The sequence below is a fragment of the Hyperolius riggenbachi genome, chromosome 5 (assembly GCF_040937935.1).
Source record: "Hyperolius riggenbachi isolate aHypRig1 chromosome 5, aHypRig1.pri, whole genome shotgun sequence".
Lineage (NCBI taxonomy): Eukaryota > Metazoa > Chordata > Amphibia > Anura > Hyperoliidae > Hyperolius > Hyperolius riggenbachi.
Window position 1 is genome coordinate 297,542,638 of NC_090650.1, and position 19,195 is coordinate 297,561,832.

Sequence of the window (19,195 nt, forward strand, 5' to 3'; positions counted from 1 at the left end):
AATCTGAATTCAGGATGCAATGCGGAATACTGATCATTCTTCTCTCAGCATTTTGATTCAAGAGTATGGAGCCTGATGAGTGTTTGGCTTCTTGCATCATTCCTGTCCGTCATTTCAGATTAATCTAAAAGAGAACTAAAGTTGTTTTTTTTTTAAAGGAAGTACTTCACTATATACCAAAATCTCACTCCAACCATAAGGAACATAAAGTGTGTGTGTGTGTGTGTGTCTGTGTGTGTAGATAGATTTATTTTTTTACATGGCGCTGTACAAAGTAAGAAACAAAGGTGAGGTACATAATTATACAGACAATGGTATAAACCAATGTGCAAAATAGTTAGTACAAAGTACAGAATCATTAGAAAATACAGAATTGGTAATTACAGTGACAAAATGATGAAGAAAATATAGCATATTCCAAGACACAAAAGGAAGGAAGCCCTGTCCTTGCGTGCTTTCAGTCTTTAGGAATAGGTAGAAATGTAGTGGGGTAGTCTACAATAATCATACCTAGAGGCAGCATGTTTTTAGGATATATCAAGGTTTCTTTAGGGAAAGAAACTGGCCTTGGGTAATAGAAGGTAATTGTATTTTATTTTTATTTTTTTATAATATTATCAATTGTCGGTTGTGGGATATCTTTATCTAGATTTAAATTTTTATACAAGACACTGTAGTAATCTCTAAATGCATCTGTAATATCTCGTGGAAGGGATGGGAGAGATGAGAAATTTGGGTTTTTTTTATTGTCTTCGTTTTATTTGTTTCACTAGCAAGGGAATTTCTCAATTAAATTGGTGATAGGAACATTTGACATGAGTGAGTTGAAACTCGTAATCGGATATGAGGAGGAGCCTCAGTTCCTGTCACAGTGCAAAAAGAGCTGACAGTATCCGAATTGTGTAATGCTACTAGGGATTTCATTTGGGATGAAACTTTTATTGTAGTCATGTTACTTTTTTTTTTTTTTTTTTTTTTTTTTTGTTTTTCCCCTCTTGTTCCTAACTGGATTAGTAAGCCCCTCGTGAAGGCTTTGTGCACAGACCACACCGTGGTCCCTCCAACTGACCCATCCTCATTATTTAGAAAAAATACTTCAGATGCTCAGTGAAAGCCAACACAAAGGATACCTAAAGTGACATGATGAGATAGACCTGTGTATGTACAGTGCCTAGCACACAAATAACTATGCTTTTTGTTTCTCTGCCTGAAATAGTTAAATATCAGGTATGTAAGTGGCTGACTCAGTCCTGACTCAGGAAGTAACTACAGTGTGACCCTCACTGATAAGAAATTCCAACTATAAAACACTTTCCTAGCAGAAAATGGCTTCTGAGACCAAGAAGGAGATAAAAAGGGGAATTTCTTATCAGTGAGGGTTACACTGTAGTCACTTCCTGAGTCAGGACTGAGTCAGCCACTTACATGCCTGATATTTAACTCTTTCAGGCAGAGAAAGAAAAAAACAACAACACAGCATAGTTATTTGTGTGCTAGGCACTGTACATACCATGTCTCTCTCATGTCACTTCGGGTATCCTTTAAGCTCTTTAAGTAAGGAGTTGTTTGGTCTCCATCTGGGAAGGCCTGGGGCCTGCAGTGCCATCTCTATAGTGATGGAGATGGGAGCGTGATCACTCCGTGTAATATACCCAATCTCTGACTTTCATGATAAGCTGTTATAGCTATCTGTCTGGTAGGAACCAATCAAACCAGGAGTAATATCCGTGAACATGTGAGATGGTGTAATCTCTCTCCTCACTAAGCTGTGCCATCCATATACCATAAAGGTTCCCCTTTAGGAGAAGTAGAATGTCCGCCATGTACTGAAGTCAGACACTCCCATCTCATATTTTTAAATGACCCACTTAAAGTAAAAAAGAACATAAAATCCATTCTGTCTTCCCCTTTCAACACTGTGTAGAGGGAGCAACCCTATATACAATAAATTTTAAAAAAAAATCAGGTACACTGCATTTTAGTATGTCTAATGTCTGGAAAGGTCGAGTGGTTTACTATGTGATCACATTCACCGTTGTCCATTGCAGTTGTTCTGTATACTGTACACAAAGTACAGTGATGTGTGGAGATTCTTTAAATCCAGCAGTGAGCTAGATTGCGTCTTCCTAATTTACTTTCATTTCTAGGTCTTAAACATAACTGATACACTCACAAAATTACATAAAAGTAAATATTTAAAGTTTCCTCATTAAGGTATTTTATTACAGGAGTCAAAGCTTATGATGCTTAATTACCACTGGAAGCCACTTCTACCACTTTCCACTTAAATGAACAGAAGCTAATATATGATTCCAGAATTGCCATGAATAGATGTATTCCCTTTAGCACGATCAGCCTATTGGCCTACATAAAGGACCCTAGTGATGCGCTGTGAAGTCTCTGCAAATACCAGCTTGGGCAAAAGTGCATCAGCCTAAAATAAGCAGTTAGGATAGCTCTCCAGCAATAGAGCCCCAATATTTATACAATGTCATTATTTGCTCATGTTCTAGCCTGTTCAGGCTAATCCTTATAAACATGAGCAGTGTAAATTTAAATTGTAGCAGCAATCAGTATATTTCTTGATGGTTCCTCTTTTAAAAGCAAAGTAGGTGCGGAGAAGGAGAGATCCGTTCCACTGGTACAATAAAAGTCCAATCTTTATTAGCAGCGAAGCATGCTGGACTTAGCAAATATAGCTATAGTTTAGCTATATTTGCTATGTCCAGCATGCTTCTCTGCTAATAAAGATTGGACTTTTATTGTACCAGTGGAGCAGATCTCTCCTCTCCTTCCCTATTGATCGTGTGGTGTGGCTTCCCATGGTCCTGGTCAATGTGGCAGTGTGGTGAGCGGTATTCACTTTCCTTCTACAGTCAAAGTAGGTGTGTTTCAATAAACAAAAGGGTAATTACCAGAAATGTATTTTGATTAGGTACTACTGTGTGGTAGAAGGAAAGGGTAGGGTAGTTGCAGAAATGGACATTATAGTTAAGAGTTTAACTACTTCCCGACCGCCTAACGCACAGGGGCGGCCGGGAAGTGGAGCCCGCAAGGACCAGCTCACCCAAAGAGGCGGCAGTCCTTTTAGGGGCATGGGCGGAGCGATCGCGTCATCCGTGACGCGATCCTCCGCCGGCGCCTGACTCCGCTCACCCGCCGCAACATCCCGCCGGCCATACGGAAGCGCCAGCGGGATGTTAACCCCGCGATCGCCGCATACAAAGTGTATAATACACTTTGTAATGTTTACAAAGTGTATTATACAGGCTGCCTCCTGCCCTGGTGGTCCCAATGTCCGAGGGACCACCAGGGCAGGCTGCAGCCACCCCATGTCGCACCCAAGCACACTGCTTACCCCCCCGCCCACCCCCCAGACCCCTGTTTGCACCCAATCACCCCCAAAATCACCCATCAATCACTCCCTGTCACTATCTGTAAACACTAATTTTTTATTTTTTTTTTATACCCAGACCCCCCCCCTGTGTACTGTATGCATCTATCGCCCTGATCACCTGTCAATCACCCGTCAATCACCCCCTATCACCACCTGTCACTGTTACCCATCAGATCAGACCCTAATCTGCCCCTTGCGGGCACCCAATCACCCGCCTACACGCTCAGATTGCCCTCAGACCCCCCCTTATCAATTCGCCAGTGCATTAGTTACATCTGCTCTTCCCTGTAATAACCCACTGATCACCTGTCAATCACCCCCTGTCACTGCCACCCATCAATATGCCCCTAACCTGCCCCTTGCGGGCAATCTGATCACCCACCCACACCTATAGATCGCCCGCAGATCCGACGTCAGATCACCTCCCAAGTGCAGTGTTTACATCTGTTCTCTACCCTAAACACCCACTAATTACCCATCAATCACCCCCTATCACCACCTGTCACTGTTACCCATCAGATCAGACCCTAATCTGCCCCTTGCGGGCACCCAATCACCCGGCTACACGCTCAGATTGCCCTCAGACCCCCCCCCCTCTTATCAATTTGCCAGTGCATTAGTTACATCTGTTCTTCCCTGTAATAACCCACTGATCACCTGTCAATCACCCATCAATCACCCCCTGGCACTGCCACCCATCAATCACCCCCTGTCACTGCCACTCATCAATCAGCCCCTAACCTGCCCCTTGTGGGCAATCTGATCACCCACCCACACCAATAGATCGCCCGCAGATCTGACGTCTGATCACCTCCCAAGTGCAGTGTTTATATCTGTTATCTACCCTAAACACCCACTAATTACCCATCAATCACCCCCTGTCACTGCTACCTATCAGATTGGACCCCTATCTGCCCCTAGGGCACTCAATCACCCGCCCACACCGTCAGAATGCCCTCAGGCCCCAGCCCTGATCACCTCGCCAGTGCATTGCTTGCATCTATTCCCCCCTCTAATCACACCTTGATACACCCATCAATCACCTCCTGTCACCCCCTAGCACACCTACCCATCAGATCAGGCCCTAATTTGCCCCGTGTGGGCTCCTGATCACTCGGCCAAACCCTCAGATCCCCCTCAGACCCCCTCCCGATCACCTCCCCAGTGCATTGATTGCATCTATTTTCCCCTCTAACCACCCCCTGAGACACCCATCAATCACCTCCTGTCACCCCCCCCCCCCTAGCACTCCTATCCATCATATCAGGCCCAATACAACCTGTCATCTAAAAGGCCACCCTGCATATGACCGGTTCCACAAAATTCGCCCCCTCATAGACCACCTGTCATAAAAATTTGCAGATGCTTATACCCCTGAACAGTCATTTCGAGACATTTGGTTTCCAGACTACTCACGGTTTTGGGCCCCTAAAATGCCAGGGCGGTATAGGAACCCCACAAAGTGACCCCATTTTAGAAAAAAGACACCCCAATGTATTCTGTTAGGTGTATGACGAGTTCATAGAAGATTTTATTTTTTGTCAAAAGTTAGCGGAAATTGATTTTTTTTTTTTTTCACAAAGTGTCATTTTTCACTAACTTGTGACAAAAAATAAAATCTTCTATGAACTCGCCATACACCTAACAGAATACATTGGGGTGTCTTCTTTCTAAAATGGGGTCACTTGTGGGGTTCCTATACTGCCCTGGCATTTTAGGGGCCCTAAACCGTGAGGCGTAGTCTAGAAAACAAATGCCTCAAAATGACCTGTGAATAGGACGTTGGGCCCCTTAGCGCACCTAGGCTGCAAAAAAGTGTCACATGTGGTATCGCCGTACTCAGGAGAAGTAGTATAATGTGTTTTGGGGTGTATTTTTACACATACCCATGCTGGGTGGGAGAAATCTCTCTGTAAATGGACAATTGTGTGTAAAAAAAAAAAAAAAAAAAATCAAACAATTGTCATTTACAGAGATATTTCTCCCACCCAGCATGGGTATGTGTAAAAATACACCCCAAAACACATTATACTACTTCTCCTGAGTACGGCGGTACCACATGTGTGGAACTTTTTTACACCCCAAGTCCAATGAGTACCTTTAGGATTTCACAGGTCATTTTGCGACATTTGGTTTCAAGACTACTCCTCACGGTTTAGGGCCCCTAAAATGCCAGGGCAGTATAGGAACCCCACAAATGACCCCATTCTAGAAAGAAGACACCCAAAGGTATTCCGTACGGAGCATGGTGAGTTCATAGAAGATTTTATTTTTTGTCACAAGTTAGCGGAAAATGACACTTTGTAAAAAAAAAAACAATTAAAATCAATTTCCGCTAACTTGTGACGAAAGAATAAAAACTTCTATGAACTCACCGTACTCCTAACAGAATACCTTGGGGTGTCTTCTTTCTAAAATGGGGTCATTAGTGGGGTTCCTATACTGCCCTGGCATTTTAGGGGCCCTAAAACGTGAGGAGTAGTCTTGAAACAAAAATGACCTGTGAAATCCTAAAGGTACTCATTGGACTTTGGGCCCCTTAGCGCAGTTAGGCTGCAAAAAAGTGCCACACATGTGGTATTGCTGTACTCGGGAGAAGTAGTATAATGTGTTTTGGGGTGTATTTTTACACATACCCATGCTGGGTGGGAGAAATACCTCTGTAAATGACAATTTTTTTAATTTTTTTTACACACAATTGTCCATTTACAGAGATATTTCTCCCACCCAGCATCGGTATGTGTAAAAATACACCCCAAAACACATTATAGTACTTCTCCTGAGTACGGCAATACCACAAGTCCAATGAGCACCTTTAGGCTTTACAGGGGTGCTTACAAATTAGCACCCCCCAAAATGCGAGGACAGTGAACACACCCCACAAATGACCCCATTTTGGAAAGTAGACACTTCAAGGTATTCAGAGAGGGGCATGGTGAGTCCGTGGCAGATTTCATTTTTTTTTGTCGCAAGTTAGAAGAAATGGAAACTTTTTTTTTTTTTTTTTGTCACAAAGTGTCATTTTCAGCTTACTTGTGACAAAAATTAATATCTTCTATGAACTCACTATGCCTCTCAGTGAATACTTTGGGATGTCTTCTTTCCAAAATGGGGTCATTTGGGGGGTATTTATACTATCCTGGAATTCTAGCCCCTCATGAAACATGACAGGGGGTCAGAAAAGTCATAGATGCTTGAAAATGGGAAAATTCACTTTTTGCGCCATAGTTTGTAAACGCTATAACTTTTACCCAAACCAATAAATATACACTGAATGATTTTTTTTTTTTTTTTATCAAAAACATGTTTGACCACATTTTTCGTGCTGCATGTATACAGAAATTTTACTTTATTTGAAAAATGTCAGCACAGAAAGTAAAAAAAAATCAATTTTTTTTGCCAAAATTCATGTCTTTTTTGATGAATATAATAAAAAGTAAAACTCACAGCAGCAATCAAATAGCACCAAAAGAAAGCTGTATTAGTGACAAGAAAAGGAGCCAAAATTCATTTAGGTGGTAGGTTGTGTGACCGAGCAATAAACCGTGAAAGCTGCAGTGGTCTGAATGGAAAAAAAGTGCCTGGTCCTTAAGGGGGGTAAAGCCCACGGTCCTCAAGTGGTTAAAATTGTCCTGTTTGATTGCTAAACTTCTTAGAAGCCACAATATGTGAAGGGACAACTTTAGAAATGGCAACAGTGTCCACAGGACCACAATCAATCAATAATTTCTCCGGTTGGTACCTGATCCATCCAACTCCAAAAATCCATGAAGTTATCCATGAACCTCCCACCACAGCGCCCCCCCCCCCTGTTCAACATATCAAAAGTGATATATTCACCAGCCCAAGCTCTTCCAACCATACAACCCCATGCCCCCCCACCCCACACACACACACACTCCCCCGGCTTTTTTTTTTTTCCCTGCAATGCCTACTGCAGAAAATACAGTGTTGATAAGCGCAAGACGCCTACTGTAAATGCAATAGAGACTTGAGGGAAAAATGGGCACCAAGTAACACTGAAAGTAGAATATCTGTTTATCATACCGATATTCTGCTAACCCCCTGTACCTGAATTCTCACACTAACCCTCCCCTTTCTATGCCTATCCCTAACCTCGCCCCCCCCCACCTACTCAAAATTCAGTAATTGCCAGGCCGGTAAGTATAGAGGGAACCTGAAGTGGGAGGTATATGGAGGCTGCCATATTTATTTTCCTTTAAACAATACCAGTTGCCTGGCAATCTTGCTGATCTTTCTGGTTTCAATGATGTCTGAATCACGCACTTGAAACAAGCATGCAGCTCATCTTGTCAGTTTTTTTTTTTTGTTTTTTTTTTGAAAAATGATCAAACTAGAGGTGTCTGCTTAGACAGAAATAAAAATTTTAAGGACCATATAAACAACCACTTAGAATCCCCTAATCCCCCTCTTAAAGTGAAAACACAGATTTATTGATGTATTTTTTTTTTTTTGCCAGAAACCTTTGATATGCAGCCTTGTTCGGGGTCTATGGCTGAAAGTATTAGTGGCAGGATAGTGGAGGATAAGCAGGTCAGTTGGGCAATTTTTTGAACTGTTCAAAATTAAATATGTCAGCCTCCATACCCCTCCCTACAGGGTCTCCAGGGTCTCTTTAAAGCCCTGAAGGCGACTACAATCTAGCCAAACATTTGTGCACTACTGCTCCCAGCAAGCGTCTGTACAGCAACTTAACACCCCCCCCCCCCCCTCCCCCAGTAGCTTCTTAATTAAAAGGCTTGAAATTTGGTTAGTGTAGCTAGACACTGGTGCTCTACTGCTCCCAGCTATATAGCCACTCGCAATCACATGCCTGCTGCCATCCCTGGGGGGGGTTGATGGGATTCTACATAGCAGCAGAATTCCATCACTGCTATTTTGCTTGGGTGCCTGGCTGTAGCTGGTAATTGTAGTTAGCTAATATGGGCACATTCTGATACAAAAGTTTTAATAAACTAAAAATATGTCCCTATTGGCTGGTCAATGTGTGAAGGATGTTGACTTACAAAAGGATATAAAGCAACATTACCTGCTGTTCACTAGCAATCACTACTGATATTGGGTCACAACCATAGATGCTCATTTGTGTGCACATTATGCAAGTAAAGTTCATTTTTGTATTTAAAGTGGATCCGAGATGAACTTTTAGGCTACTTACACACTAAGACGTTGCGTTTTAGGGGACGTTATGGTCGCATAACGTGGCCCCTAACACAACGCACTGTGGTGCGTTAGAGGACGTTAGCGTAAGCCGCGTTAGGCGGCTCTAATCGCATAAGGTCTCCCAGAGTGGCGCTGATTGGCCGGCGGGACCACGTGATGCGGAGCGAGACACTCCGCATCACGTGGTCCCGCCGGCCAATCGGCGGCCGCCAGTGCAGTGCATATTAAGTAGCCATGTGCACGGCTACTGTAGCGGCATCTCCCCGCCTCCTCTCCGCCCCACTGAGCATGTGCAAACAGTCTAACGCGGCTAAAGCTGCGTAGAACGCACAGCATGCTGCACTTTCATTACAACGTGCAGCATTACATGTAACGCAACGTGGGCACTGTGAACAGCCCACTTGTGTTTCATTGCTGTGCGTTGGGGGAGCGTTACAGGCTGCTCTAACGTGCACCTGTAACGTCCCACTGTGAAAGCAGCCTTACTCATTGCATAATTGTGTTTCTTACTATTGTTTATGGGGCATTCCTCAAGCCAAATACGTTTTTTGTTTTTAATATTCTAATTCCCTATAAACTAAACAAGCCTCGCCCACAGATTTTCAGAGAGCCTTGGAATTTTCAGACAGTAGCAAGGGCTTATGGGAGCTCAGTCTGGGCAGGAGGAGGGGGAGGTATTACTAGCCAGAGATGACAGAGGGGAGGAGGAGGGGGGATTAGGTTTTTTCACAGCCTAAGTGCTGAAAATGCAGATAAGTATGCTGTTTACAAACATGGCTGCTGTCATTGTATAACAGGAAGAAATCATCAGCTTCTATTGAAGCTGTTTGCAGCCAGCCACTAAACTTTGGATAAGAAATATATATATTATATATATATTACTTGTTTTTCATCTCGGATCCGTTTTTAAGTCAGGTTCCTTTTCCCCTCCATCCCTGCAGATTAACTGGGATTGCTGCTTTCCAAGATTTTAGTAAAATAGGTCTTGTGCTTTGTAAGGTGTATGACCAGAACACTGTAGGACTTCAAAGGAAATTTATTCAGCACTACATTATCACCTTAAAGAGGGACTGTCAGCCACAAAATCAAATTCCATTTACCCACTGCTCTGTGTTCATTATGCAGCCTGGAACTTTACCCTGCATTGCAAACACTCCAATCTATTCAGAAATTTTTGACCTGTAATAAATCTAAGTCAGCCTGGCTCTATTTTTGCTATTGCCAACCAGAGGGACGCTTGTCATCACCCCTCCCACATCCCTGCTCCGCACTGATTGGCTGAGGGCAGTTCAGTAAGCTGCTGAAATCTGATCTATGCTGTGTTTACAAACCAAGATAGCTATAACAGTGCAGTTTCTAGGAGGAAAACAAAAGTTAGGGAGGAAATGACATCAGTCAGAAAGAATCAAGATGGAAAATGCCAGGAACAGAATTCTCTTTATTTACTATATAAGACAAAAGTTGGACAGTGCAATACATATGTAAGTAGAACAATTTTTTTTTTTTTTTTTTTTTTTTTTTTTTATGCTTTCTTTTTTTTTTTTGGGGGGGGGGGGGGGGGGGTTTAATAGTATGGCTGCCCCTGCTGCTTTAATGCAAAGGCTTTCTTACGGTATATATTAAATGTTCATTTTAAAAAGAACTTAAAATCAAGTAAGGAACAGTGGCCGGCTTACAGTAAAGACATTGCTCAATGTGTAATTACAGTAAAGACATTGCTCATTGTTTATAGTGCATAGCAAGCACTCTACACTACCAATGTTGCTGGTAAATTAATCTTCATTGCTGTATTAATGTACACACAAGTGAGACCATATGTTTGGCTTTATGGTATAGTAACATTCCTGTGCAATGAGCTGGTAGCAATTCAACTGTAGCATATGCAGAGCCCTCCAGAGAATCAGGCTGTCATTCCTTCCCAGTACTGGGAAAATATTTTACAACTCTGCGAGCCATACGAATGCTGGTTTAACTCCTGCAAGGTATACTGTCTAAAGAAATATCTTTAATATGGCACCTGGCATTTTAGGATTTCAGTGTGTTTTTATTCTGTAATTGGAAAGAAGTACAAGAATTTGAAAGAACTTGGCTAAAATGGCCACGTCACTGCTGCTATAGCTTGTGAACTGGCAACTGGACTGAAACTGATGTGGAATCAAAATAAATGTTTAATCAGCAAGCTGAAATCGGCACAAATAGAGAGAGGAGCAAGTCTTAACTTTAGCTGTTGATCGCGCTGGCATAGTTTGAACCTCTTATTGCTAGAGATGTAGCGAACGGTTCCAGGCGAACTTCAGGTGGTTCGCCTTCGCAGAGAACCGGGAACCTTTTTTCCAAAAAGTTCGGTTCGCCCATAGACTTTAATGGCGCCGACTTTAGCGGTTAATAGAAAAGCCCCCTTACATAGTAAAAACACCAAAATTGTTGGGAATGTTAAGTGGAATAGTGGGAACAAGAAGAATTTTTTTTTTCAAAAAGACCTTATACTTTTTGAGAAAATCAATTTTAAAGTTAAGTAAAATGAGCCGATTCATAAAAAAAAGAACTGATTCATTAAAAAGAACCGGATGATTCATAAACCTTTAGTATAGCAGAGAATGCATCCTGAGCAGGACGTGAAGCTGCCGGCTCCGCTGCTGTCTCTCCCCACCTGCCTGCACCTGTCACCCTCACCTAGCCTGGCACCCGGTGCACCCATGGGTGCCAGGCTAGGTGAGGGTGACAGGTGGGGAGAGACAGCAGGAGCCGGCGGCTATGCGTCCGAAAGGACGCATTCTCTATGTGGGAGACGTCGGAGATCTTCAATCAACTTAATTGAAGATCGCAACATAAGAGGATACAGTTCGTTGGATCGTTTACCGTGGATATTGGCGTGGGAAAACTTTTTTTTAAAGGAAGAGGTAAGTATTTATGGTTAATTTAGAATAATAAAATACTTTTCTCGTGGTTGTGTTTTTTATTTCATTTAACCCTTTGTGGAAATGGGTAAGGGGTACTTTGTATCCCTATACTCATTTCTCCTGGGAGGGGGGTGGGCATCTGGGGTCCCCTTCTAAAGGGGACTCCCAGATGCCACCATGAACCAAACCCCCCCCCCCCCCCCCCAGGGAGTCGTCGCCCCCCCACCTCCTCCTGGGGCACCGGAGGTGGGGAAGAGCCCCTTGTTCATAGATTGGACAAGGGCTCCGGGGGGGGGGGAGGGGAACGCTTAACACCCCCTCCCCCCCCCCCGGAACCCAGAGGCTCGGTAGGGGGAACCCCCACGCCATTTTTTTTTTCAGATTTTGCACACACAGCACATAATAATAATAAAAAAAATAATAAACATTTTTTTTAAAGGACTTCCGAGGCCACAAATGTGAAAAAAAAGTTAAATACCTTTTCATAATCCAGATCCATTGAGGACGCCATCCGCACCCTCCCGTTTATTCCCCCATGGCTCCTGCACTAATAACGGCCCCGGTCGAGTCCCGACCCCTCTGAACGGGTCGGGTTCTCAACTCATTCCCCCCTCAATATGGCCGCAACAGATTGCCGCGGTTGCGCAGTTTGCATAGACGCGATTGCGGCTGCACAGCTCTAGGACCTCCTTTCCGATGCATCCGATGTATGCACGCATATTGATGACGCGGCGGGAGGTGGGCCTAGAGCTGCGCAGCCGCAATCGCGCCTATGCAGACTGCACAGCAGCGGCAATCTGTGGCGGCCATATTGAGGGGGGAATGAGAACCTGACCCGTTTGGAGGGGTCGGGGCCCGACGGGGGCCGGTATTACTGCGGGAGCCATGGGGGAATGCACGGGAGGGTGCGGATGGCATCCTCCATGGATCTGGAATATGAAAAGGTATTTAGCTTTTTTCACATTTTTGTGGCCTCGGAAGTCAGTTAAATATTGTTTCCTGCTATCTTTTTAACATATCCTGCAAATTTGGTGTTGCTAGGATGTAAGGGGCCTTTGCTATTAACTGCTAAAGTCGGCGGGTGATGATGATAACCAACCAGAATTATAGGGGTGCTGAATTCTGCCATAGGCTTTCATTAGGCTCCCTATTTCACTTTCAAAAATCTCAAATCTTTTCAAAGGGTGATGGCTCAGCAGTGGCAAATTTTCTAGCATTGTAGGGACTCTTAGTGGGATCATGACTGGTGAGTTTTGGGCCCCTAGGCCAAAGAGGTCATAGCCTAGGGCAGGGGTGCCCACACTTTTTCGGCTCGCGAGCAGCACTAGGCCCTCCTCCTGCCACGTCATCAATATGCACGCATACATCGGACGCATCGGGAGGAAGCCCTAGAGCTGTGCAGCCGCAATTACGTCTATGCGGACTGCGCAGCCGCGGCAATCTGGCGGCCATATTGAGGGGGGAATAAGAACCCGACCCGTTTGGAGGGGTTGGGACCCGACCGGGGCCATTATTACTGCGGGTGCCATGGCGGAATTAACGGGAGGGTGCAGATGGCGTCCTCCATGGATCTGGATTATGAAATGGTATTTAACTTTTTTCATACTTGTGGCCTCGTAAGTCCGGGCTTGTTTGCGCTGATCTGTGCAGCGTGGGCTCTCCAGCCCACAGCACAGATCAGCAGACAGCCAGGGCGACCAGACTCCCCCCCCCCCCCCCCCCCCCCCTCCTTTTTTCCCCGCTGGGGCATGTCCTGCCGGGGGGCTCTGATCACCGCCGGCTATTTGCAATCAGGGGGGGGGGGGGTGGGAGGTGGGCGGTTGGCTCCTCAAAGCCCCCCTCTGCAGTGATTTTTCCGCCTCCTTCCCCTTCCCTCCCTCTCCTCTTTCCCCTGGGCGGCGCAGGACGGAGATCCGTCCTGCACCGCCTCTAATAGGCTTCAGCCTATCAGCTGCCAGCAATCCCCGGCCAATCAGAGGAGCGCCGTATGATGTATATAGCAGGGATTTCTACCCCGTGTGTTTACATTTCACCTGCGAGCCGCGATTGGCGGCTGAAAAGCTGCTCGAAAGAGCGGCCGTTTCCATGTAAAACCACTGAACACCTAGGTCCGCCGATCGGCTAACCGTGGTCATTAAGTGGTAAAAAAAAATAAAATATTATAGGGTCCCCCCTCCCAAGCCTCTATAACCCCTTGTCCCCCATGCAGGCTGGGATAGCCAGAATGCGGAGCCCCGGCCGACTGGGGCTTCGCACCCTGAGCTACACCAGCCCGCATGGTCCATGGTATGGGGGGGCTCCGGGGGGGAGGGGTGGCCAAGCCTTCCCCCCCGAGCCCATGTCCAATCCATGGACAAGGGGCTCTTCCCCCTCCTCCAGTGCCCCAGGAGGAGGTGGGGGCGACGACACTCTGGGGGGGGGGGGGGGGTTCATGGTGGCATCTGGGAGTCCCCTTTAAGAAGGGGACCCCAGATGCCCACCCTCCTCCCAGGAGAAATGAGTATAGGGATACAAAGTACCCCTAACCCATTTCCACAAAGGGTTAAATGAAGTAAAAACACAACCACGAGAAAAGTATTTTATTATTTTAAATTAACCATAAATGCTTACCTGTACCTTTTTTAAAAAAGTTTTTCCACGCCAATATCCACGGTAAATGAACCAACAAACTGTATCCTCTTATGTTGCGATCTTCTATTAAGTTGATTGAAGATCTCCGAAGCCCCCCACCCACATAGCAGAGAATGCGTCCTTTCGGACGCATAGCTGCTAGCTCTCGCTGTCTCTCCCCACCTGCCTGCCTGCACCTGTCAACCCCCACCTAGGCTGGCACCCAGTGCCTCTGTATCCTGGAGTGTGCTGCAAAAGATGTTGGCGCTATATAAATACTTAAATAATAATTTATTGGTGTCATTTGGGATTTAGTCCATGGAATTTGTTTATGGGAATTAGTTCATAGAATTTGGATATGTGTATTTTAATATTATCTTTGCACAGTTTATTTATTTATTTTTTGTTTTGTTTTTTTACTGAATTTGTTTGTTTTTTTTCTTCTTTGCAGATATTTCTTACAGTAAGCAGGAGGTGGGAAATTGCCTTAAATGACGGAAAAGACAGAAGGTGCAAAATCGCCTGGTCTGCCACTGCATAAGCTAAGGAACCACAGCCAAGAAGATATGGTTTAAGAACAAACCCATCCCTTCAGTTTCTGTAAATTAGAATAACGAAATTCTAGTTTGTGGGGAAGAAAATTTTTAATTTCCAGTATTTGGCAAGGAGTTGAACTTCAGAAAGGACCAGCCAGATCTTGAGGAAGAGCTCAACAATGAGATAACAAGTATACATAAGGGTTCATCTTGAAGACTGCAACATTTAGAAATCAGAGCAAACATTTACGGATTTCACAGAAACCAAATACTTAGTCTCCTTATCTTGCAGGCTTGATTGTTATATATGAAGGAACTTGTCAATTAGAGCACACCCTACGCAAATAAGTTAACGGCTATCAATTTCAAGAGATGTGTCAAATTCAATTGTATTCCGGATTTCTAAGGCAATAGTTGAAAAATGAAAGAAATGTGTTATTGATTTTTCAGCCTAATGGATCATGGCCCCAAATGCAGTAGGACACTATGTTTTGGCAATTATTTTTGTGTTTCTGTCCCCTGCTGATATATATTGTACCAATTATACTGATAACTGGATGACACTCAAAGCTGATGTTGCCCTTTATAAGAGACTGTCCGTTACTGCCAGCATCAAGCAGATGAGCAGTCCTGCTCATCCACGGATCTACTTTGATAGTGCAGATGTTCCAGGACTGAGACAAAAGTCCCATACCACCCATTTGCATTTATTTAGAGCAATTAGAAATGCTGTTAGCGATATGATGGCTAATCCATCTTTCTACTTGCCTCCTAAAAAACATACTGATTTTGCAGCTAAATGGAATGAGATTTATGGGAATAATTTGCCACCCTTGGCACTCTATTGCCTTCTATCTCCAGATGACAAACCTGCATTCAGCTTTGTGTTGGAGTATATGGACAGAATGGCTAAGTACGATGACTGGCTTGTCAAAAATGCCCCTGGGGATGAAGTTCCAGTTGCACATTCTTTAACTGGTTTTGCCACTGCCTTTGACTTTTTATATCAGTCGCTAGACCGTGATAGAAGAACAAAATATTTGAAAAAAATTGAGACAGTAACTAGTGAAATGTATGACTGTTCCAAAATCCGCCCATGGGGTAAACAATTCCTCCACAACCACCAAACCACCAATATGCTTGCACTGCTCACTGGCGCATTGGTTATGGAAGAGCATCAATCAAATCATGTAAATTTGTGGAAGCAAATTGCGGTTGATATGTTGGAAAAAAACATGTTCCTGCTTAATCACGTAGTAGATGGCTCTCTCGATGAGGGAGTTGCGTATGGAAGTTACACAGCAAAATCAATTACACAGTATGTTTTCTTAGCAAAAAGACATTTTGGTATTAATCATTTTGAAAATTACTGGCTGAAAATGCACTATTGGTTTTATTATTCTACTTTACTACCTGGTTACCAGAGAACTGTTGGAATAGCAGACTCTAATTATAATTGGTTCTATGGTCCAGAAAGCCAGTTAATATTTTTGGATACATTCATCTTGAAGAATGGGGCTGGCAACTGGTTAGCTGGTCAGATTAGAAAGCACAGACCTAAAGATGGCCCAATGACACAGTCAGCTGCGCAAAGATGGAGCACATTGTATACTGAATATTTGTGGTACAACCCCGAACTTCCATCACACCCTCCATTAGGTCATGGTATACCAAAACTGCATGTGTTTCCCAACTGGGGTGTGGTAACTTACGGGGCTGGCTTGCCTTACGCTCAGACTAACACATTTCTATCTTTTAAATCTGGAAAGCTTGGTGGTCGAGCGGTTTATGATATTGTTCACTATGAACCTTATTCCTGGGTAGCTGGTTGGAGAAGTTTTAATCCTGGGCATGAACATCCAGATCAGAATTCTTTCACCTTTGCTCCAAATGGACAAGTTTTTGTTTCAGAGGCTCTCTATGGTCCAAAGTTTGGTCACTTAAATAATGTGTTAGTTTTTGCTCCATCACCTACAAGTCAATGCAATCAGCCTTGGGAAGGACAACTTGGTGAATGCTCACAATGGCTGAAATGGACAGAAAATGCAACTGGAGATGCGGCAGGCGAAATTATAACAGCCAGTCAGCAAGGGGAAGCAGTGTTCATAAGTGGAGAATCGGTAGCTGCATATTCGTCTTCCATGAAATTAAAAAGTGTTTACCGTTGCTTGTTACTTCTAAATCATCAGACTCTACTTGTTCTTGACCATATTGAGAAGTATGAAGACTCTCCACTCTCTTTAGTTAGTGCCTTTTTCCATAATTTAGATATAGATTTTAAATATGTTCCCTCTAAATTTCTAAACAAATTCAATGGTGCTATGATGGACATTTGGGATGCTCATTACAAAATGTTTTGGATAGATCAGAATGGTAATACCCCTGTGGCTAAAATACAAGAACAAGAACAAAAAGCTGAGTTCAAAAAGCGTTGGACTCAATTTATAAATGTTACCTTTCCACTCAATCGGAAAGTTTCCAGAATTGCATATGTATTTCATGGACCATATGTTAATGTTTCAGATTTAAAATTCTTAGAGAATGGTAAATATGGTGTTAAATTGTCTCTAAAAGTTAATAATACAGAAAATGAGGTATCCATGATAACGGACTATACAGATCTTCAAGTTAGATTTAATTTTCTTGGCTTTGGGGGGTATGCAAAATTAGAAAATCCATATAAAATAGTTCGGTTTGGTTTAAACACTGAGATTGTACAAAGTAAATCAATGAATGTAAATGTATTTGACTTTGGACTTAAGGTCAGCTTGATAATAGGTTTAATGCTGTGTGTTGGCTTGGGAATTTTAGCATTTCAATGGAGATTCTACATTCCTTTTGGTAAGTTGATGCGTTGGATCATGGTTCTGATCATAACACTGTGGTTTTTCGAATTGCTAGATGTGTGGTCAACATGTACTCAGCCCATTTGCTCAAGGTGGAACAATGAGGCAAAAGATACAGAAAACCTTAAATCTGAAATGGATTCTAATTTGCCCATTGTAGTTATTACATCATTACCAGGTTCAGGGGCTGAAATCTTTAAAGAGCTCTTTTATAACAGTACAGACTTTGTTTACATTAAGGTTCCAACAGCTTATATTGACATTCCTGATGCAGAATACAGAATTGATACCTTTGCAGATGCATGTGAATGGACTAGTGCTGATGTAGAAGATGGACATTTTCAACTAATTCAAGGCTGGCTTCAGTCTTTGCTTCAAAATACAAAACTCCACTTACAGAACATTGATTTACAGCAACCCAATACAATCAAGCTTTTTCACCACCCCTCCATTAGCAAAGAGAGAAGAAAAAGATCAAAAAGGAAAGACTCTCTTTCTGAGCAAAAATCTAGACTTAAAGAAATGTACGATAGAGATGCAGATTCCATTAGACAGATGCGCAATCATCTATCTCTGTTTCCCAAAGCTCAACCCGTGCTTGGCTTAAGTAGCGGAAGCTGGACTTTAAAGCTTCCATTCATTTTCAAGATTGCTGGTCCTCAGCTTAGGGCATTATTTATTGTTCGAGACCCACGTGCATGGATATATTCATTATTATATAAAAGTAATCCCTCTCTGTATACTTTAAGAAACATTCACCATCGTATGGCTTCGATGTTCCAGGAGGAAGAAAAGCAAAAATGTAGCTCAAGTTCTGGCTATGCATATGAATATGATTCCCTAAAAGAAGAAATTTCCAGCACCAAGTCCCATGCCGTTTCTAAACTCTCCCATCTATGGTTGGCTAATATGGCGGCAGCAATTAGAATAAATGTGGATTTGCCTGCTCAAAATTCTCTTTTGATTAGATTTGAGGATCTTATAAACTTACCCCAGCAGACTACTGAAAGAATACATAACTTTTTTGGCATTCCACTTTCACCTGCCAGTTTAAACCAAATAATGTTTGCCAGTTCCACTAACTTATTCTACCTTCCGCATGAAGGTGACATCTCGCCTTCTAACATAGACGTGTGGAAACTTCATATGATGCAGGAAGAAATTGAACTGATTGAGGAGATATGTTGGACACAAATGGATAAACTTGGATATGAAAGATTTAGAGGTTGAGCCACTGTAATGCAGGCTAAGCCAAAAATCATCATTGTCGATGAGGATTTTCTGAGCTGTAGCCTTTGTGTGCTGCAGGTCAGCCATCATTTGCACTAGCTTAATATGCTTTATCAATAAAGGTTTATTCTTGTATAATGTTCTGTTTTTTTTTCTTTAGGTACATTCTATAGTAATACATGAAACAGATTTATTAATTTTGTGTTCTTAACCATTTTCCTTTTGATTTGGTCTCTGGGGAACTAAACACTTTTTTTTTTTCTTTAAAGGGAACCTAAACCAGATGCAGGGAGAAAGTTTCATTTACCTGGGGCTTCCATAAGTACCCTGCAGCCGCCCTGTGCCCGCGCCAGTCCTCAACGATCCTCCGATCCCCCGGCATGGCTCAGTTTTGCTTCTTCCTACTGATCAGTGGGTGGGCCACTGTGCCTGCGTGGCTCTGGCCATATGCATCCCCGTTCACACTCCTGTCGGTGAGGAGAGTCCTGCGCA

At 43.3% G+C, this 19,195-nt stretch overlaps 1 protein-coding gene across 1 annotated transcript in view; it reads left to right on the forward strand.

Annotated features, from left to right (window-relative positions):
* The window catches only part of DSEL (dermatan sulfate epimerase like), a 32,115-nt gene extending 13,274 nt beyond the window's left edge, over positions 1-18,841 (forward strand). The window contains exon 2 of the mRNA XM_068237089.1: positions 14,543-18,841. Coding sequence (XP_068093190.1) covers positions 15,089-18,703 — 3,615 coding nt within the window. The 5' untranslated portion in view covers positions 14,543-15,088 and the 3' untranslated portion in view covers positions 18,704-18,841. The remainder of the gene's footprint in view (positions 1-14,542) is intronic.
* The last annotated feature ends 354 nt before the right edge of the window (positions 18,842-19,195 follow it).